The following is a 22,852-nucleotide window of genomic DNA, read 5'->3' as shown; positions in this document are numbered from 1 at the left end:
AATAATAATAATTTAATAATAATATATTATTCTTTCTTTCTTAATAATAATAATTTAATAATAATATATTATTATTCTTAATAATTAATATATTAAGAATATTAATATTCTTAATAATAATAATAAAATAATAATAAATAAATTTTATTTATTTTCTGACAGAGAGAGAGAGTGAGAGAGCACAAGCAGGGGGAGCAGCAGTGGGAGTGGCAGAGGGAGAAGAAGCAAGCTCCCTGCTCAGGAAGCCAGATGCAGGGCTCAATCCCAGGACGCCCAAGGCAGACACAGACACTTAACCACCTGAGCCACCCAGGTGTCCCTGGGCATCACTTTCTTAATAAATGCAGGGCAGGCTCACTGTACATTCCTTTAATGTGAGTTTTTCTTTGGCTATTAAGTGTGGTATATTCCTGAGAATTAATGTTGCTGCCTTCAGAAAGCACCGAGATTCTGTGTCCCCCATGTAGATCTGTGTTTGCGGAGACTCTAGCAAGAAGAAAATGCTTTCTTAGCCCTAAGTAATTCACAGTGTAATGTACTGTCTTGAGGAGGAACTGCTGTGATGTAAATGCACACCATTCCAGTTCTTCTACTGTTTGGCTGTTACTGTTTATTCTGGTTATTTTTGTTTAAGAAACATAATCATAGTTGTAGCCTAAAAATTAATCTTCTAATTTTGTAAGATCGTATTCGTTAATTTGCGTCAGGCTGAATATTTACATTTGAGATACTAACTAGAAAGCTATAGGGAAATTAATTAGAGAATATTGCTGTTATACTAAGTAATGATTAATTACAGGCCTTAGTGCTCTCAGGGCATTCTGGCATGATGGGAAACAAATCTGGGTTCTTGTTCTGGCCTTGCTACTTATTAGCTTGTTTATCTTGGGCAAGTAATTTAAATGTTTGGGCAAATTATTATTATTTTTTCTAATAGACACGATGTATTGTTTTAAAAGTTAACAATGTGCTGAATATTATTAACATTCTGGGACAATCCAGATATTATAGTCTTAGCTCTGGTGTATTGATCCCTTGCCATTTAGTACTTATTCCTTGTCTTGCCCAATTTACTAGATGTTTGTTTGTTTGTTTGTTTGGTAAAGTTCAGAAGATAATATATTATTTGGAAGCATCTTGAGAATTTTGTAGAAAACAAAAGCCAGAAATTATCCAGCCACGTGTATTTACTAACTCTTTCCATACTCCCCTCTCCCACTCTCTATTTTTAAGGGAAAAAAATGATCCAGTAGCAAGTGGCAACATGAATATAAGTTATTTTATAATGGAGTGTAGTTTTAATCCTTGGTAAAAATAGGAATCTGTAGATTTCTTCTCCAGCTCTGAGGGCACTTTGATTGCTTCCTCTCCGCACCACACTGTTGTATACGGTTTGTGTTATTCCCGTGTATATGTGCATAGCTATAGGTATTTTGCTTTTGCTTTGCATTCTTTCCCCACCCCAGGCCAAACACATTGAAGATACTCAGTAAATAATTGTTGAATGAATGGAACTCCCCAATAGAATTATAATGAGTTCCAAGGTCTTCTGTTGCTGTATCAGGTCCCCACTGTCCTTAGCATGATAATGGGAACCCAGTAATCTCTCTCTTTTTTTAAAAGATTTTACTTATTTATTTGACAGAGAGAAGCACAGTGAGAGAGAGGGAACACAAGGGGGAGGATATGGGAGAGGGAGAAGCAGGCCTCCTGCTGAGTAGGGAGCCTGACGACGACTACAGGGCTTGACCTGAGCCCAAGGCAGATGCCCCACGACTGAGCCACCCAGGTGTTCCACACAGTAACCTCTTAATGTAAACACTTGTTGGTTTGACTGAGACCTCCAAGTAGTGGCAGCTTTTAAACTGACTGCCATATTACCCTTCCCCCACTTTTTTAGGGAGGTTGAGGAGGACACTTTTACTGTTCTGAGCCACACAATTTGAGAAACACTGCATGGCGTGTGTCCTGCTGATGTTGCTGGGCCCCATTCCAGCTGCCACAAGGTTACCCTGCTGGCTTTCAGTGGAGGTCATGCAGGATGCAGTATGGATAGCAGTTAGTGAATCATGGTATTGGAACCAGAAGGAACCTTTGAGAACTTTGTAATGTTGCCAGCCTCCTCATTTAGTAGCTAAAGAGTGAAATTTCCTAGAGACATTGGTGGCTGGGCACTGACTTCTCCCTCCCAATTGTTCTACAACAAATAATGAGTCACTGACACTGGTTCTGTCCCCCATCCCCCATGCACCAACTGGGCGGTAGCTCAGCTAAACAAAATCTTCTGAGAGGATTTAGGAAAATTAGCACTTATCTATAAGAAAGGCTGCCTGCCTGGCAAATTAATTTTGTGTAAATCCCAGGCATTCTTTTATTATTTTTCTAAGAAGTTCTTTATAAACAAGGATGAGAAAGTTTCATTATGTCTTACTATTGAATAATAAGCCATTGATGGCTAGACTATTCGTTAAAGTATTTGAATAGTTTATAAAATAATAATTGCTACAATTCATAGAATATCTAAAAATGTGAGTGCCCTATAAACCTACAATTGTCAGGTAATTTTTTTATCCCCATTTATAGATGTGGAAACTGAGGTTCCGACAGACAATTTGGTAAAGCTGACACACCCAAATAAATGATGGGAAGGAAATTTGAACCAATTCTACTGACTCCAAAGTTACTGGTATTTCAGCCATGAAAAACCTGTGTCAAACATCAGACAGCACGCTTCAGGATGCAGAGGAAGCAGTAAAAAACAGGTCCTTGTCCTCAGCACACAGTAGATAGAGTGTGGGCCATGCATACAAGTAATAATAGTGGTAAGAAAATAGCATCAGTACCATAACTGCCCTACAGGGGGATCAGCAACAGCTTGATGGAGAAAATGTCATTTGAAATGGATCTTGACGAATTTAGATGACAGGCTGGGGGCAGATGTAGACAGAGCCATGAATTCGAGGTGTAACTAATTGGACTAGAGTAGACTCTGGATAGCCAGTAATGATTTTTTAAAAAATTTATTATTTTTTTAAGATTTTATTTATTTATTTATTTATTTATTTGAGAGAGAGAGAGAGTGAGAGAAAGCACAAGCAGGGTGGGCAGGGGTGGAGAGGTGCAGAAGGGGAGGGAGAAGGAGACTCCTTGCTGAGCAGGGAGCCTAGATGCTTAACCACTGAGCCACCAGCATCAGATTTTTTTTTTTTTAAATCAGAAGTGATAAAATCATGATATGAATAGAAAGAGGATGGCAGTGGGAGTGCCTGTCTGGAGACCGTTAAGTAGGCAGGTAGAGCTACAGAAGACCTGAAGAGGGGCGCCTGGGTGGCTCAGTGGGATAAAGCCTCTGCCTTCGGCTCAAGTCATGATCCCGGGGTTCTGGGATCGAGCCCCACATCAGGCTCTCTGCTCGGTGGGGAGCCTGCTTCCTCCTCTCTCTCTGCCTGCCTCTCTGCCTACTTGTGATCTCTGTCTGTCAAATAAATAAAATCTTTAAAAAAAAAAAAAAAGACCTGAAGAAGTTGTGACCATAGGCATAGGGAAGGTTCTACACCTCCATAGTTGAGAGAGATTTGAAATTGTTCTAGGCAGAATCTGCTTTACTGAGTAGACCTAAGGAGTACCTCTAAGGAAAGATGGGAAAAGAGAAAGCACATAAGACCTAAGAATTTTCAGCTAGACCTCAGAAATTTCAGGTATAGGAGTGACCATATGCTTTAAATTTAATACATCCAGCCCAAATTCAATGATTAGGTCTTATTTTTAATTCCTTTGAACTGTGTTATATAACGTTGATTCAGGAAAATTAGAGTTACTGGGAGAATTGTTGATAGGGTTAGTATTTCCAGATGTTATTTGCATTTTAGAAACTAGACAATTCTCCAATAAGTAATCTGTGTTGTAAGAAGCTATTGTCCACTCCTGGAGGAGGTTCTTTCTGTCTTTTCTATCATCCTACATTTTGGGTAGTAAAACACATAGAATCACTCTTTAGTTGTACACACACATTCCTCTGCTTGGTCACTTATCCCAGCCAAATCTCCTATTCTCCATACTCAAAGTGTACAAAACATTTGCCTTATTTTCCTCCATCATAAAAGAATGCCCTATTGCTTTTTAAAAAAAATTGTGTATCATGTGCTGGTTGATGACACTGAAAGGAACTGAGAAGAGCATCATCCGGGATGTTGCTTTTAACAAGGTTCCAGACCTGATTGTTTATGTAATTTCTTCCATTTGTCATTCAGCCATAATGAATTTCTAGAAAAAAATGAGGCTGCATTCAGAGTCATTTTCATGGGGGAATGCTGTTAATAGAGGAAATTTGTGTCCTAACAGCAATATAGTAATGTAATGTCAACGATTTACTAAATAATCGGGTGTGTCTGATATATTGTTTTCGTGGCTCTTGTATGAGCATTGTTAGGGAAAAAAAAAATGCTCCTCTGATGTATTGTGTCTTTTTGCTATGAGGCTGACTTCACACATAGATACAATACATTTTCTGTTGAATTCTCTCCATTTTTGGAATTTGAGGGCTTTCTGCTTGCTGGTAGACAATTCTTTACATGTTCTTCAGGAGCTTTAGAAATCCTTACTCATTCTAAATCTGTCCACAGGGTACTGCATTATCCTGGGTACAGCTGACATACAATTTATAAGACTTAAACTACCTTAAGAAAAAAATTCTACAACTAAGCATTTATTCCATAGATTCTATGTTAGATATGAAAGCGAGATGCACAGCACATGCCCAATTTGTAAGTTTACTTACAGTATCTCCATTTTCACTGATGAGAAAATCTAGGCTCCAAAAGTAATTTATTTGGGGCGCCTGGGTGGCTCAGTGGGTTAAGCCTCTGCCTTCGGCTTGGGTCATGATCTCAGGGTCCTGGGATTGAGCCCTGCATCGGGCTCTCTGCTCAGCGGGGAGTCTGCTTCCCCCGTCTCTCTCTGCTTGCCTCTCTGCCGGCTTGTAATCTCCGTCTGTCAAATGGATAAATAAAATCTTTAAAAAAAGAAAAGTAATTTATTTGAGGTCACACAGGTCTTACCAGATGCAGGATTTCACCCAAGTATTACTCTAAATGTACTCCAGATTTGATCTTGTTCCTATACTGTAGTTATCTATTACTATTATTGCAGCAGGAATTCAAATGACTTGATGTAGTTTGGAATCATTAGAGAAATCGTCATGGAATAGACTAGTTTAAAAAAAAAAAAGAAAAAAAAAGAAACACGGGATATATGGGAGAAGATCAGACCTGGAGGCAAGTAGTCCTAAAATAATATAATAGTAATAAATAATTTTGGAACACTTACCATGTACTAGGCACTATTTAAATATATTCACTCATTTAATCCTTGCAACAACTGTATGAGAAATATTATTTTCATTTTGCAGATGAGGAAAACGAGGGGCTATAAGGAGGTGGAGACTCTCACCTGAGGTAACACATTAAGTCAGTGTGGGATCCAGATGAGAACTCATCTGTCTGATTCCAGAGCTTATCATACGGGGTGATAAAGAGGAAGGAGCAAAGACCTGAGCTGAGGTCGAGAGTCGGACCCTTAACTAACTGAGCCACCTAGGTGCCCTGACACAAGTGACATTTAAGAATAAACCATTTCATTCTATTATCCTCAATGTGAGAACTTTCAGTAGTACCTCCTATCCACCCTCCCCCGCAGTACTTCAGCCTAGCTCTCAGGACACCAAACTTGACCCTCTTCCTGTCCAGCTTGGTTTCTCCCAACATGGATACTTACTTCTGTGACATGTGATGATGAGGTGTCCTCACTGTGTCTTCTAATGTCTTGATTCTTTTCTACTCTGTGCTGTCTCTCTCTTCACCTAATGGAATCCTTCAAAGCCCAGGGAATGTCAGTCTGACCCACACTCTTGGTTCTGTCAGTTATTCTCTGTCTGCTTCAATGACTTCTTGATCTTTATATCTTTGGCACATATTGTCAGCACTGTGTATTTTGGCACTTAATAATTTTGACAACGTAAGATGACAAAATAAAGAAATCTGAATTTAGATTTAGATTTAGGTTTAGTTTTACAAAATACCTGGGTCGGGTATTTAGTAAGCAAATTGGGAATTTGTGAATTTTGTTTCTTATTAAGGGATAATTCTGCTTTTTTTTTTCTTTAAGATTGTATTTATTTATTTGACAGAGACACAGCAAGAGAGGGAACACAAACAGGGATGGTGGTGGGAGAGGGAGAAGCAGACTTCCCTCTGAGCAGAGAACCCCATGCGGGGTTCAATCCAAGGACCCTGAGATCATGACCTGAGCCGAAGGCAGAGGCTTAACCCACAGAGACACCCTGGTGCCTCACATATTAACAGTCTTATTCTAGCGAGTTTACTCCGGGATCCTATTTTGACAGCTTTTCCTAAGAATTCAGCTGTTTCATTGGGAATGCATGGACTTATTATTAAAGGCACCATTTCATTAGCATCCTGTTTCTTTGGTTTTCTCACAGTTCAAGATGGCTGCCCAATGCGTTACAAAGGTGGAGCTGAATGTTTCCTGTGACAATCTTTTGGATATGGATGTAGGGTCAAAGTCGGACCCTTTATGTGTGTTATTTTTAAATACGAGTGGTCAACAGTGGTATGAGGTAATGTTAAATACTGTAGGTGAAAAGGATTCTGAATTGCTCTTTTGATAATGTGAAGTGCTTATTACAACTGTTAAAAATAATGAAAACAGCTCATATTTTAATGCAGTTTTTTGGGGGCAAGTTTGTCCTTGATTGTGGAATTTTTCATCTACATATGGAAACTTTCTTTAGCTATCTGTTATGCTTATATTTAGTTACCTATAGTACATAAAGATGCTAAAATGTAAGTGCATTTTAATCTGACGAAACTTTTTGTTTTGGGGTGAGTATAGGTTGATCGCACAGAAAGGATTAAGAATTGCTTGAATCCCACATTTTCCAAGACATTTGTTATTGATTACTACTTTGAAGTGGTTCAGAAATTGAAATTTGGGATTTATGACATTGACAACAAAACCATCCAGCTGAATGATGATGACTTCTTAGGAGAATTTGAATGTACCCTTGGACAAGTGAGTATAATTAGCTACTGCAGTATATTGTGTCTAAAATTTTAACCAGAGAATTGGGCGTTTTTATAAGTGTTCATTAGTTTAATTTTTAGAGTTGAGATGTATGTAATCACTTTACAGACCTGTTTCATATATTAGTATGTTTGGTTTGAACATTATAGAATTTATCTTATTTTTCATAAGGGCAGGGACTATGTGTTTTTGGCAAAACCCATTAATTCTTTTGAGTTGGGGTGTTTCGTTTAACATTGCAGTAAATAATACCATTGCTCTAGCTGCTTTGTGTACTATTGGTTTTTCTTTAAAAAAAAATTTTTTTTTTTAGGATTTGATTTACCTACTTTTTTGAGAAAGAGGGTGTCAGAAGGGGCAGATGGGGAGGGAGAGGGACAAGCAGATTTTGCACTGAGCACATGAGATTCTGAGATCATGACCTGAGGTTAAACCAAGAGTCAGAGGCTTAACAGACTGAGCCACCCAAGCACCCCTACAATTTTGTTCTTATGCTTAAGTCATAAATGTTTTCAAAGTAACAGCAACCTCTCTAATGTTCTAACTAACGTGACTGATCCCTCTAGATCCTTGATGGCCCAACACTGTCCCTTTACCTGGCCTGATCTTCCTCAACCTTAGGTGTACCCGTGTAAGCCTTCCTCTACAGTAAGCCTCCTCTGATCCCCTTGAGTAGTTTGGAGCGCCACCCTGTGCTCACCCCGGTACTCTCTACTGCTTCTACCTGATCATCAACCATCCATCCATAGTTACTTAATTATCTGTCTTTCCTATGTGACAGATTTGATCAGGGTAGAGGTGTGCCTGTAGGCTCACCGTTTTGTTTCTTTCTCAGAGTCTGAGTTCTAAAGAGAAATCAGGGTGCCTGAGTGGCTTAGTTGGTTGTAAAACTCTTAATTTCAGCTCAGGTTGTGATCTCAGGGTCTTGAGATCCCGCTCAGCAGGGAATCTGCTTGTCCCTCTCTGTGTGCTGCACCCTCCCCCTGTCCCCACCCTGCCACATGCTCCTCTCTCAAATAAATAAATAAATAAACAAAATCTTAAAAAAAAAATGAAGAGAGATCATGACCATTTGCAATAGAGCTGGGAAGGCCTCAGGAGGGAAGACTCATTGTTTTTCAGTGGGTGACATTATTGCCTAGATTTGTTTATTTTTCCGTGTACTGTTTGGGGATCTTGGTATTTCCTATGTCTCAAGGACAATATGAAACTGAAGTTGATCAGTTTTCTAAAACTTTGATGAAGAGGGTCAAAGAGAAAATTAAAGTATTGATTTTTTCCGGAAAAAAAACTACATTGTAGCTAAATTATAATGAATTTGATAGATGCATCTATTTGAGAGTACCTAGGTCTACTATATTATTTTATTTTATTTTATTATTTTTTTTAAGATATTTTTTTTTTTTATTTGACAGACAGAGATCACAAGTAGGCAGAGAGGCAGGCAGAGAGAGAGGAGGAAGCAGGCTCCCTACTGAGCAAAGAGCCCGATGTGGGGCTTGATCCCAGGACCTTGGGATCATGACCTGAGCCGAAGGCAGAGCCGAAGGCAGAAGTCACTGAGCCACCCAGACACCTCTACTATATTATTTTAATCAAAAATGATATTTTGTGGGGGTTATATAGTCAAGTTATGCGTCAGTTGAAAAGTTGAATCTCATTTATTGAGTGTTCTGAGGCCCATCTCTCATCTATAGGGTTTTCAGCTCAGTGATTAGTATATATGAAGAGAACCCGTTCCTCTTTTTCCATTACAGGGAGGAAGTTAAACTTTGAAGTAATTGATAAAGAAACTAGTGGTTGGGAGATCGTATCTGCCAGGACTGGCTCCTTGGAAATCTTTTCCAGTTGGTTTTAAATATGTAGATGTGTTTTATAATCTCTAAATCTTTAAGGCATGGACTTAATGGTAACATTTCTAATGACTTAAGTTGATTTAACTTTATACTCAACTTTTTTTGAGATCATTCAGTTTAAAAATTCACATACTGAAGTGAAATAGCTCTTTGTATCACTTTCCAATTTTAACAGATTGTTTCCAGTAAGAAGCTAACTCGACCTCTGGTGCTTAAAAATGGCAGACCTGCAGGGAAAGGGAGCATTACGGTAACAATAAGATATTTGTCTTTTTTTTTTTTTTTAAAGATTTTATTTATTTATTTGACAGAGAGAGATCACAAGTAGATGGAGAGGCAGGCAGAGAGAGAGAGAGAGAGAGAGGGAAGCAGGCTCCCTGCTGAGCAGAGAGCCCAATGCGGGACTCGATCCCAGGACCCTGAGATCATGACCTGAGCTGAAGGCAGCGGCTTAACCCACTGAGCCACCCAGGCGCCCCAAGATATTTGTCTTTTGCCTGAAAAGATTTAACAGGATAGGACATGCTGAAACTGTACATATCAGACAAATACTCTATAGCCATGCTTTATCATTTCATCCCGAATGTTGTCCTTCATCCTTACTTGCCTTACAATGATCACAAATGGGAAATACGTTGGGTCAAAAAGAAGGAGAAAATGCAGTATGGGAATTCCTTCTTTGAGTCTTTTAAGTTGCTCATGGAATCAGATGTAGCTTGGTGATGCTTGTCTCTCCCTCATGGAAGTGTAAATCCCCAAGTTAGAGAGAAATGACTTAATCATCTGAATGGATTAATTTGACCCTCTACAAAGTTCCCCCAATAGGACAGAAACTGTATAATGGATTTAATTCCAAATGGATCTTATATTATGCCATGACTATTGGACCCCTCAACCCCCCCCCCCTTTTTTTTAAGTTTTTATTTCGTTATTTAAGCCTCTGTACCCAGCGTGGGGCTTGAACTCATGATGCTGAGATCAAGAGTCACATGCTCTTCTGACTGAGCCAGCCAGGCACCCATGAGCCTCTGAACTCTTAACCATCTTTTCTGGGCTCCTGCTCTCCTGCCCATCCTCCCACTCAGATTTTTCTGTTGCTAATTACTGGTCCTAGGCAAATGAATATATGCTTTATACTGTTTTATATTTCAAATTACATAATGCCACACTTTAAATAAATATCTTTAAATAATAGGATAAAATAATTATCTTCTAGAGTTTCTGTCTAGGTTATCACTGTCTGGAGCAATATTTTCTAACTTTAGCTCTGAGAATGGAGGGCTGGCTCGCTCCTGTTTGAGGGTTGTTGTCATTATGAGGGCATTTCCCTAAGCAACTGTTTTGCTCTAGTTTAAGTCTCCTGAGGCATAAGGATTTTAAGTGTCTTTGGGTGTTGACTTCTGTGAGACAGAACATTACAGTAGTTAGCTCTATAGTTCTTGGGGTCATGATAGCCTGAATTTGTTTTTAACTAGAATAAGTTTTTCAATGACATTGGATGAAAAACGTTGATCTGATATTTCAATTTAAAGTATCCTCTAAGTATGACTTGCTCACACTTTAGATAGGGTCATGCAGTTTTTCAGGGCTTTGATTTTTCTTTTACTTTTTTAAAATTTTATTTATTTATTTGAGAGAGAGAGAGAGAGAGAGGGAGAGAGCAAACACAAGTGGGGTGGTGTGGGCAGAGGGGAAGACAGAGAAGCAGAGTCCCCAAGTGGGGAGCCTGACATAGGCCTCAATCCCAGGACTCTGAGATCATGACATAAGCTGAAGGCAGATGCTTAACCTACTGAGCCACCCAGGCGCCCCAGGGGCTTTGATTTTTCACTGGAATGGGGAAGATCTAATTTGGGTAACAGCATTTGAAAAATAAGTTGTGTAATACAGATTTGGCATATTTGGGGAAAATATTTTATACACATTAAAGAAATAATGATCAATCTTTCTGAATGGTACTTTTTCTTATAAAAGATTAAAAAATTCATTTATATTAGTACAGATTATATCTATTATCAGATAACAGAATAAATCAGTACTTCTGAGTTTATCAGAATCCCTAAAACATTGTCTTTCACTTACCATATCTCCTCATAGATTTCAGCTGAAGAAATAAAGGATAACAGAGTGGTCTTGTTTGAAATGGAGGCAAGAAAACTGGACAATAAGGTGGGTAGTTGATGCACATTTCTACAAGGATATCATGTTTTGCCTCACATTGATTCCTTTTTGAAAAAAAAAATGATGCAATTAGTATTATGAACTCTGTCATCTAAGCATCACTTAGAGTATTTAGTTACATCCAGATTCTGCTTTCCTATGTATGTTTAAGCAGAAGCCATTTTCTTTTACCTCTTTCTTCTAGGTGTTATCAAAGGGCTTGTTTAGCTTAAAAGAAGAGTTATTAAAAGCATTAAGGTTATTGTAAAAGTCATTCGAGACAGTGTTGTTTGATTACCTTAAGGAAAGAAATAGAAATTCCATGCTCTATTGGATTTTTCTCTTTGTTTCCAAAGGTCAATGTTTATTTTTATTTATTTATTTTTTAAAAGATTTTATTTATTTATTTGACAGACAGAGATCACAAGTAGGCAGAGAGGCAGGCAGAGAGAGAGGAAGGGAAGCAGGCTCCCTGCTGAGCAGAGAGCCCCATGCGGGGCTCAATCCCAGGACCCTGGGATCATGACCTGAGCCGAAGGCAGAGGTTTTAACCCACTGAGCCACCCAGGTGCCAAACCAATCAATTTTTTAAAATCATTTTTATTTGCCTTACAATTTAGTTTGCAAACATCTTAGACTAGTAGCCAGGGACTACTTTTATTTTGGAAAAATTTAAATAGAATAGTCTTTAAAAACCCTGCATATCCCCATCATCCATCTTCAACACTTAAATCTCATGGCCAGTTTTGTTTCATCACCACCCCTCTCTGCCTTCTCTCCTCTCAGACATCATGTCATTTCATCCATAAATATTCTGGTGTATCTCCAAAGATTCTTTTAATAGTATAATTGGTTGGTATGTTTCCAGTCTTTTTTTTTTTTTTAAAGATTTTATTTATTTGACAGAGATCACAAGTAGTCAGAGAGAGGCAGGCAGAGAGAGAGAGAAGGGAATCAGGCTCCCTGCTGAGCAGAGAACCTGATGTGGGGCTCGATCCCAGGACCCTGAGATCATGACCTGAGCCGAAAGCAGAGGCTTAATCCACTGAGTCACTCAGGTGCCCCAGTTTTCAGTCTTTTTAAATCCATACATTTCCCCCTTTCTTTTACTTACTTCCTACCTCTCTCTTTCCTTTATTTCCTCTCATTTTCTTCCTTCATCCCATCCATCCATCCATCTGTCCATCATGGAACTTACTCAATAAAGAAATGGACTCCTTTGTCCTATAGAAGTTCTAACACTGCTTATAACTGATTAAACGCTTGTGGTGTCATTTAACATGTTCTTCTCTCCACCTTTATTTCCTGATTTCTGTAAGCTGGTAACGGAGTCTAGAGGAATGATCTGGTGGTATTTTGAATTGTCAGTAGGGCAGCTTTATAGGTGGTGACATGTGATTTCATCAGGAGGCTCCCATTGTTGAGTCCTGTCTTTTTGGGACATCTGAACATTGATGATAATTATACTGCCTAGATATATTATTTTATTAAGAGCCTGTTAAATAGTGAGATTCTCATGCTATCATTGCTTTTTCATTTATTAATGAGGATACTTCTATAGAGAAAAGTATTCTTACCCATGTTACGTATGTATTTATTCTGAGGTATGATTGTACAGGAAGCAAATTAAAATGTTTGATTTTTTTCTTCATATATACCATTTCACAGATTAAGTTGGTTCCCTATCACCCTCTAAATGTGACAATGAGGGTTTTGTTTTTGTTTGTTGTTTTTTATTTTTAGTATTGCTATGAACTCTTTATCAGTGAACTCATAGATGCTTAAATTATCTTAACTTTGGCCTGTGAAAACCTCTTGAAGTTTGTTCCCGAAATCAGTTGGCACATCTCCAGGAGTCTTTGGATAGCTTCCTTGCTGTGTGGCATGACAAGATGTTCCAGGCTTATTTTTATCTAATTTCTGCTCCAGACTGCAGATTAAAAAGAGCCTAATTATATTTTAGTGGAAATTGTTATTTAGAGACCAGTCTGGTGCTAGGGGTGCTTATTGTCGATTATTGCCACTTACTGTTTCTAAGGCTTTTTAGTAGACAATTAGAGGAAAGCCTGTTTTGTTTTGTTTTTTTTTTTTAAAGAAAAACTAAATCATAAATTTATACAACTATTTCCAGTTCAGATATAGAATTACAGGGCCTTACTTCTTTAATTCTATATTTGTGTCTGCCTTCTCTTATGCTAAAAATCTCAGTTCCTAAGGATGTTAACATAATTGCTTCTGTTTGCCTTTTATAATATCTAATACTTTCAGAATAAAAATATCCATATTATAATTAACAGTATTTTTACTGAAAACAGATTGAGCTTTTTTTGAAATTCTTTTTTTTTTTTTTTAACTTTATTTGTTCATTTATGTTATCTCTACACCCAGTGTGGAGCTTGAACTCACTACCCTGAAATCAAGAGTCACGTACTCTGCTGACTGAGCCAACTAGGCACTCTTCTTTGAAATTCTTTTTGTCTTTAGGGTTATATATTCTATGTGGGTTGTATATTCAAATTCTTGTGTTTTAAAGAAATCTTTTAGTTATTTTTCTATCACAATGACACATTTGAATTTTGCTTTTGATATTTAGGGATTGTTTTCAATTTTTAAAAATTTAACTTTGTTTTATAATTATATAAGAGATTTGTATGGTTCCAAAGCCAAATCTATAAAACAAGATATTTTCAAGAAATTTAGCTTCTTTCCCTGTCTACTATGTTTTTTCTTCCTTTGTCCCTGTAGTAATAATGTTTTAAAATTTATATTTCATGGTTTAATTTTTCAATTTCCTAAAAGAAAACTAAGGCTTTTTTGTGTGTGTATGTGTTTGTATGCCTCTGTATATATACATATATGTATATATGTATGTGTATTGATATGTTTATGTAGATAGATATGTATGTGTGTGTGTATTTATGTATTTGTATTTATATTCTCTACCCTCAGCCCTTGGGTAGCTGTAGCATACTACATACATATACCATTTTTTTTTTTTTTAAAGATTTTATTCATTTCCTTTGACAGACAGAGATCACAGGTAGGCAGAGAGGCAGGCAGAGAGAGAGAGGAGGAAGCAGGCTCCCTGCCAAGCAGAGAGCCCGATGCGGGGCTCGATCCCAGGACCCTGGGATCATGACCTGAGCTGAAAGCAGAGGCTTTAACCCACTGAGCCACCCAGGCGCCCCCATACATATACCATTTTTTCTTTTAGTGAGGTAGAGAGAGTGAGAGCATGTGTATGTGTGTGTGTGCACACATGAGTTGGGGACGGGGAGTGGGCAGGGTAGGTGCAGAAGATTCTTTTTTTTTTTTTTTTTTTTAAAGATTTTATTTATTTATTTGACAGAGAGAAATCACAAGTAGGCAGAGAGGCAGGCAGAGAGAGAGGAGGAAGCAGGCTCCCTGCTGAGCAGAAAGCCCGATGTGGGGCTCGAACCCAGGACCTGGGATCATGACCTGAGCCGAAGGCAGCGGCTTAATCCACTGAGCCACCCAGGCGCCCCTCTTTTTTTTTTTTTTTAAGATTTTATTTATTTATTTGACAGAGATCACAAGTAGGCAGAGAGGCAGGCAGGGGGTTGGTGGGGAGCAGCTCCCCGCAAACCAGAGAGCCCGACTCATGGCTTGATCCCAGGACCCTGAGATCATGACCTAAACCGAAGGCAGAGGCTTTAACCCACTGAGCCACCCAGGCGCCCTGGTGCAGAAGATTCTAAGGAGAATCTTAGACAGGCTCCACTCAATGGGGATACCGACTTGGAGCTCCATCTCACAACTCTGACATCGTGACCTGAGCCGAAGGCGACAATCTGTCGCTTAACCAACTAAGCCACCCCATAGTTGTGCATTCAGACACACATATGAATATATATTCTCTAGATATGCATATATACACTTTTCTCCACCTTGCTTTTTTTCACTTAACATGTTCTGGAGATCTGAGTCAGGAACTGTTAATTCTTACTTTAGATCTACTACTGACATTTTAATGAACTTTCAAAGGTTTGTTGTCTGACTTTCAAAATGGTAATAATGATATTCTGCTTTTCTCTGGTTTATTTCTAAGGTCAGACAAGGTACATTAATGTGTTTTTAGAAAGTTAACTTCTCTGTGTATAGTGCTGCTATTAGTTTTATTAAATGGTTTACAGAGAGGCTAATTACACTGATTCTTAAGAGTCTTATTAGATAAGGTTAAATTTATAAGTTCTGGGGTGCTTGGATGGCTCTGTCAGTTAAGTGTCTGCCTTCGGCTCAGGTCATAATCTCAGGGTCCTGGGATCAAGCCCTGAGTTGGGCTCTCTGCTCAGTGGGGAGTTGGCTTCTCCCTCTCCTGAGCTGTCTCTCCCTCTCAAATAAATAAGTAAAATCTTAATATTTTTTTAGAGTTCTGGATAACCTTTGTTTGTGTGTGTGTGTGTGTGTGTGTGTGTGTGTATCTATATTTATATCTATATTTTAAAAGTTTCCTTACTTAAGTAATCTTCCACACCCAAATGGGACTCAGACTCATGATGCAAGAACAAAAGTCACATCTTCTTCTGACTAAGCCAACCAGTCCCCCCCCGGTTTATATATATTTTTAAATATTTTATTTATTTATTTTTGAGAGAGAGCATGAGAAGGGCGAAGGACACAGGGAGAAGGAGAAGCAGACTTCCCGCTTAGTAGGGAACCCAACATGGGGCTCAGTCCCAAGACCCTGAGATCATGAGTCAGACACTTAACCAACTGAGCCTCCCAGGTCCTTCCTGTCCCCCCACCCAGCCCCGTGTTTATATTTTTGACTGTACCATATATATTACTTGCTTGACATTGAACTGCTGAGGAAGGAAATAATATTATCTTAGTTCTTAATTTAATATTGAGTTTAATTTAGGACTCAAGAAATTTTCAATTCAGGGCATAGCTGCATATATTACTGTGGAATTAACAGGTGTCCTTTCATTTTAACAAATAATAAGTTGTATATTCTAAAGAGTATGACAATGTCAAAATAAAGGCAAACAAAAATGAGAAAACAAAATAATTTATAATTTCACTTGAGTTTGACCTCTGAAAGTGATTTGGTCAATCTTCCAGAATTTTATCTCTGTGTATGTGTTTGTATGTGTATTTGTGTGTGTGTGTATGTGTGTGTTTGTATTGAGGCTAGTGATAAGGGTATTTTTGAGCACTCACTGTGCTTCAGCATTATACAGGGGTTCTGTGGTGAATTACAGAGGAAAAAGAAGATGTACTTTGTACCGTTGGAATAATTCCATTATGCACTTCACATATTTACCTCTACTCCCTTCTGTGTGTAAAGAAATGTGTGGAATTGGTGGAAGAGTATTGGAAATAGAAGAATAAGATATAAAGTCAAGACTCAGATCCATGAATTTACTAGATGTATGATCTTGCCAAAGTCACTTAACCCCTGTGAATCCATTTTATTGCTGATAATTGCTGTCCCTCATGGTGTCAGTATGGCTAATGTTTGGGATGTCATTTATGTAAAACTATTCAGTGCTATGTGATTGAATACTCTTACTAATGAAACTAATTGAATACTCTTACTAATAAAAACAAGCCCCAAACATATCTTACTGATTATGGGTCTTATTGTTCACCATATTTTTTTTTTAAAGATTTTATTCTTATTTATTTGACAGAGAGAGATCACAAGTAGAAAGAGAGGCAGGCAGAGAGAAAGAGGGAAGCAGGCTCCCTGCTGAGCAGAGAGCCCGATGCGGGACTCGATCCCAGGACCCTGAGATCATGACCTGAGCCGAAGGCAGCGGCTTAACCCACTGAGCCACCCAGGCGCCCTGTTCACCATATTTTAAAACCATGTTCTCATGTTTTTTTGAGAAGTTATGGTGTGAGACACAGGATTATGAGCGTTTATCACAAATGCCTTAGTAGTTCTCCTTGTAGGCATCTGCAGGTTGGTAAGTTTGTGAGGAAGACTGGGATTTGTATTTATTACTGTACTGTACTGTATATATCTGTACTATGGAGTTAGACTTCAGGTACTGCTAACATGTAATATGTATAAAGTGTGGTTTCACATGGTTTCAGAGGAGAATAATTGACTTTTTTAAAATGTAGGATCTATTTGGAAAGTCAGATCCATACCTGGAATTCCACAAGCAGACATCTGATGGAAACTGGCTCATGGTTCATCGAACAGAGGTGAATATCTGAATTTGAAAAAGTAGAGTTGAGGTTTCCATTGGAATTGTAGTAATCTAAATTTTTAAAAATTATGTATTTGTAAAAATATCAATCTGAGTTCAGACATATAGAGCCAGAGATACAAGATCAACATACTCATTTCTTTTTTTTTTTTTCTTTTCATGTGGAGGTACTACCATGCTGAACTGTCAGTAAAATTTTTATCTTGAAAAATTTAAGACCCTGTAAAAAGCACTAAAATGTATACCTGTGTATCCTTCACTTTGATTTGCCACCTGGTCATATCTGCATGTGTGTTCTTTCTCATTCACTCACTCACTTTCACACACAGACACACATATACATATACACAGACATGCACACATATACTTCCCGTTTGCAGAACCATTTTAATGCAGGCTACAGACATCACCTTATTACCACAGCAGGCTTTTATTGAGAAGAAGGGCATTCTCCTAGACAATCACACCTGGAAATTTAGGACTCAAAATTTAAAATTTATAACATCAGTGTATCATATAACTTTGAATTTCTGCAGTTGATTGAGATACACACACACACACACACACACACATATGGAGGGGTATATATATATACCTCCACATATTTTTGTCTAGGATTGATTAAAGGTTCACATTTTGCATTTCACATTTTGCATTGGGTTCTTATGTTCCCAATATATAAGATTCTTCTCCCTATCTGTCTTAGGTCTTAATGCCCTTGAATCTCCTGAATAATGAAGACCAGTGTGTCCAACATTCTAAGTCTACTGTTTCCTTACAGTTATATCCAAATCAAACAAATCCATCCAGAACATTATGTATGTATACCTTGCTCTGTATCATCAGAGGACTCATGGTCTCAAGCTGTCCAGTAATGATGTTGCCAATCTTGTCTACTTGATTAAGCTAATGATCACCAGATCTTGCCATGATAAAGTCCCATTTTTTCCCCTTTGTTATTAATAAGTGATCTGTGGTGTGACACTTTGAGAATGCATGATTAAACTGTTCTTTTGCATATCATCCATCTACTGATGATCCATACGTAAGTCAATTTTTATATTAGGGGTTATAAAATAGTGATTTTTTTCTAAAATTTTCATCCCTTTACATATAGTAGCAGATACACCTCTTTCATCTCTCCTCTCACTTCCTTTTTTATTTTTGGTATCATTGTAGACTCATGACTGTTATAACACGGTATATTCATTATATTATAATTCATTACTGTCATTTTAGCTGTTCTGATTAATCCAAATTTGACCAGGGAGAGTGATATTGAAAGGCTTTTGGGTCCCTTTAACATAACCCCATTAGTCTTTAAGCATTCTTTTATTTATTTGTTTATTTACTTATTTAATTATTTATTTTTTAAAGTAATCTCTACACCAAATCTGGGGCTTGAATTCACCACCCTGAGATCAAGAGTCTTATGCTCCTCTGACTGAGCCAGCCAGGTGCCCTGCATTCTCTTACTTTGCATTAAACTATATTCTCAGGTCATATTATGCTCACTCTCTCCCAGGTCTGGAATGAGCCCTTTCTCTTGGAACCCTATTCCTCTAACAGAGTAGTCTTAGATGTACTCATTGCTACTGAGATGTCATTTGACTTATGCCTTTTCAAAGGACATAGCTGGGAAACGTGTATTTGTGCATATGTTTATTATGTATGTATATTTACAAAAATTTTAAATCATGAATTTAGACTATTTCTTCAATTCAAGCCCAACCCAGCAAGGTTCTTTCTCATCCTTGCTTATTCCAAATTTGAATCTTCTGTGTCCTGCAATGAAAACCCTGGTTTTCCACAAAATCAACAATCTGTAGTTTCTAAGTGTACCTTGTAATGGGTGAAATATATTTTCCAAGTAGTTTCTCTTCTTTTCTCAGACCGTATCTATCACGTTTTTCTTCTAACACTTGTATAATATTGTCCTAGATAGTTTTTCATTGAAAAAATTGACTGGGTGAAAAGGTGGAGGATGATTAGTGAGAGTGTAGCAAGAAATGAATGTTTTTCTAACTAGTCTTTGTATCTTCATTTTATAGGTTATTAAAAATAACTTGAATCCTGTTTGGAGGCCTTTTAAAATCTCTCTTAACTCCCTGTGCTATGGAGATATGGACAAAACGATCAAGGTAATTTAAAGTTATATATATGTTATGTATACACACACACTAGTTGATTAGATAGTATTTAATAGAAGTAAGTGATCTAATAGATACCTGTAAGGATTATATTTTATTTGTATTTAGGAATATTAAAATAGAAATGTCTCTGATAAGTAAATTGAAGGGTAGATACATTTGATTGATCTGTTGGCCTAATGCTTAATCAAAAATTGTGATTTTCATTTTACTCTTCATTTAAAAAAAATAAAATGTCCAATTTAAATCTTTCCTCCTTTTAATAAGATTCCTTTTTTCTGCAAATAGGAAACTTTAACTGCCTTCTTTGCCTTTGGCATGTCCCTTGCAAATAGAAGCAGATGTTACTTTGACTAAAAACCCAGAGCTTCCCTCTGCCATTAGCAGCAGAGGAGAATAGTGGTGGCATTTTCCATCGCTTATTTTCAGAGCAAGATATTCATTGAAAACTTCTAGATGGCTTTACTATAAAGTATTAGGAAAGCAGAGTGGGACCAGGAAGTATCAGGCATCTAAGAATTTTTTAATGTCTTAATTTATAGACATTTATTAGAAAATATTTATTATTTTTAAGACACATAATAAAAATATTTATTATTTTTAAGACACATTTAAGACACATTATCCTGGAGTCTCCTAAGAGTCCAGATAGAAGCCTCTTCTTGTGTTTAGTTGTCAGCAAACCAAAGTGGAGTTTGTTGTTTTTGTTTTAGTTTTTTTTCCTTTGGTAATGAATATGGTAAAAACGGGAAAAGTGATGACACAGAGCGTAAGATTTCGTCTCAGGCTATAGTCCAAGTCTTGACTTAGGCCTTCAACCAGATAAGGGATCTTGGGCAGGTCATCTAACTTCTTCACTTACACAATAGAGAAAATAATGTCTATATTACAAAAAAGGGAAGGATTAAATTAATGAAAGTGAAAGTTTTCTAAACCATTATATAAAGCACAGATGCTGTTACATTAAAATGACTTAATTCCTTAGATCCAAAAAAATTTGTCCTCAGAGAACTTGGCAGAGAACTTTAAAAATCAATATAAGTAGAATTTATTTGTTATTTCAAATAACGGTGAAAATTTAGGTACAAAATAAATAGTAGAACAGTAGTTTTAAAAATTACTTTCTATAATTATACTATCTCTACAACTTTTGCTTTTCACATTAAAAATAATATGCTAAAACTTTATTAGACCTGAGAAACAGGGAAAGGCTGGGGAAAAGAAATGCCTAAACCATAACTGGTTGCTTGCAATAAAATGTTAACAATGAAACAATGTTTTTTAAACTTTTTTTTCACACAGTGGCATGCTTACAGGGCTATTTTATTATAGTAAGTAAACTGATTTTCTGAGTTTTCTCTGATGAATGTCTTGTGTTCTTAAAACTTTCTCAGTTTGTGTTAACTATACACAATTTGGTTTCCCACCTCATGACTGTCTTTACATTCTTTAGTGCTGTATTTCTTTGCAATATTACAAAATCATCCATCTGTGAGTCTCTTGGTGTTTGGAAATCGTTTAGAGGTGTGGTAAAGGGTTTTAGAGCAGAGGATAGAGTCAGAATCATCCATAGTTTCTTTGCTGCTGTGTGAATGTGCCAGTGTTATCACTCCAGCATGTATTATTATTCTCATGAGATCAAGTGAATAAAAGACATAATCCTGCATGCTGCCCCCCTGCCTAAAATGGGAATGCCTTAGTGAATGTAGTATTTTGTGGTGCGTGCATTCTCTTACATATATACATAGGTGCATATGTATATATGCATGTATTTCAATGTCACGAGCACTGCTGATAACTGTATCAGTATTTGAAACAGCCAGTAGTACTAGTTTTTGAATTTTTTTTTTAAACATTTTATTTATTTATTTGAGAGTGAGTGAGACAGTGAGAGAGAGCATGAGCGAGGAGAAGGTCAGAGGGAGAAGCAGACTCCCCGTGGAGCTGGGAGCCCGATGCGGGACTCGATCCCGGGACTCCAGGATCATGATCCGAGCCGAAGGCAGTTGCTTAACCAACTGAGCCACCCAGGCGCCCCTAGTTTTTGAATTTTTGAGAAGAGAAATTAAAAGATGCAAATCATTACATCATTTATCTGAAATTATATCTGAACATAGGCCTGCATTATAAATGTCACATCTTTCTTTAGCACCAAATATTTGCCTTCAGTGGGGAAACAGTGAATTTTTCCTATATAGTTTTCTGTATAGTTTTTCTATATAATTTTCCTATGTAGTTATTATAGTGAGCTCTCAGAAATTCCAACTTACAAATCTTCTTACATTCCCTGAAGTCTCAGGCATATGAAGAGTTTTAGGTGTTCATATACTTTCTTTAAAAATAAGGGTGCCTGGGTGGCTCAGTGGGTTAACCCACTGCCTTCGGCTCAGGTCATGATCTCGGGGTCCTGGGATCGAGTCCCGCATCGGGCTCTTTGCTCAGCAGGGAGCCTGCTTCCCTCTCTCCCTCTCCGCCTGCCTCTTTGTCTACTTGTGATCTCTCTCTGTCAAATAAATAAATAAAATCTTTAAAAAAAAAAATAAAATAAAATTGAAAAAAAAATAAATAAAATTGGCCTTATCAAAGCTTGATCTTAACCTAGATAGAAGTTGGAGTTTTCTGAACGCAAATATAAAATGCAAAGTTCTGGGGCACCTGGCTGGCTCAGTCAGTAGAGCATGCTACTCTTGATCCCAGAGTGGTGAGTTCAAGCCCCACATTGGGTATAGAGCTTACTTAGGAAAAAAAAATCAAGTTCTACTTTCCATATATTAAAAAAAATCTATTAAAAAGTAAAATCGTGATAATACTAAGATTGCTTTTGTTTTTATCTTAATTTTACTTTCTCTGGAAAAAAATTAGTAAGATCATTCATTTTCTTTTCCCCTCACAGTTTAAATAAAGAGTCAGAAAAAGGGACTTCGGTTTAAAAATTACATATCTGATATGTGTAAGGCAAGAATCAAATTCCCATAATCGCTAAGAGACCAAACTGTTTACAACAAATAAAAATCCTTTACAGTTAATCAAAATTGCAATTCTAGACCTTGTCTTTATTGATTGATTATAGTCTCCCTGGAATAATAATCAAAATATTAGTAAGGAAGGAAACACTTCCTGTTATAATAGGCAGACAGTTCACTTCTCATAGAACTGAGAAGAAAATAATTCACTTTTCTGGATGAACACATAAATCCTAAGCATTTTAACTTGGTAATTAATATAACTTTGTAAAGGATACTGTCTTGGCAAGTATTCTCAGTTACAGGCTTTTATTTTAAATCTCTAGAAAAATTCAAAAGTGTCCTTAGCACAGCTTTATATTACCTATGTTGGTTACCAAATAAAACATATCATCTTCTAACACTATTTAATTCCTCTGCCTACTTCACAAGCCTGT

General features: G+C 37.2%; 1 protein-coding gene across 2 annotated transcripts in view; it reads left to right on the top strand.

Moving 5' to 3' along the window:
* The window catches only part of CPNE3 (copine 3), a 50,042-nt gene that overhangs the window by 7,146 nt on the left and 20,044 nt on the right, over positions 1–22,852 (top strand). The window contains exons 2-8 of one of the 2 annotated variants that reach the window (XM_047726780.1): positions 5,408–5,482; positions 6,497–6,634; positions 6,910–7,089; positions 9,133–9,207; positions 11,055–11,126; positions 17,214–17,297; positions 19,354–19,443. In XM_047726780.1, the coding sequence (XP_047582736.1) occupies positions 6,503–6,634; positions 6,910–7,089; positions 9,133–9,207; positions 11,055–11,126; positions 17,214–17,297; positions 19,354–19,443 (633 nt within the window). In that variant the 5' untranslated portion in view covers positions 5,408–5,482; positions 6,497–6,502. The remainder of the gene's footprint in view (positions 1–5,407; positions 5,483–6,496; positions 6,635–6,909; positions 7,090–9,132; positions 9,208–11,054; positions 11,127–17,213; positions 17,298–19,353; positions 19,444–22,852) is intronic. The other variant, XM_047726781.1, reaches the window with a different exon arrangement.

Source organism: Lutra lutra, chromosome 4, assembly GCF_902655055.1.
Source record: "Lutra lutra chromosome 4, mLutLut1.2, whole genome shotgun sequence".
Lineage (NCBI taxonomy): Eukaryota > Metazoa > Chordata > Mammalia > Carnivora > Mustelidae > Lutra > Lutra lutra.
The sequence above is the reverse complement of the archived record's forward strand: the minus strand, read 5'-3'. Positions and strand labels throughout refer to the sequence as shown.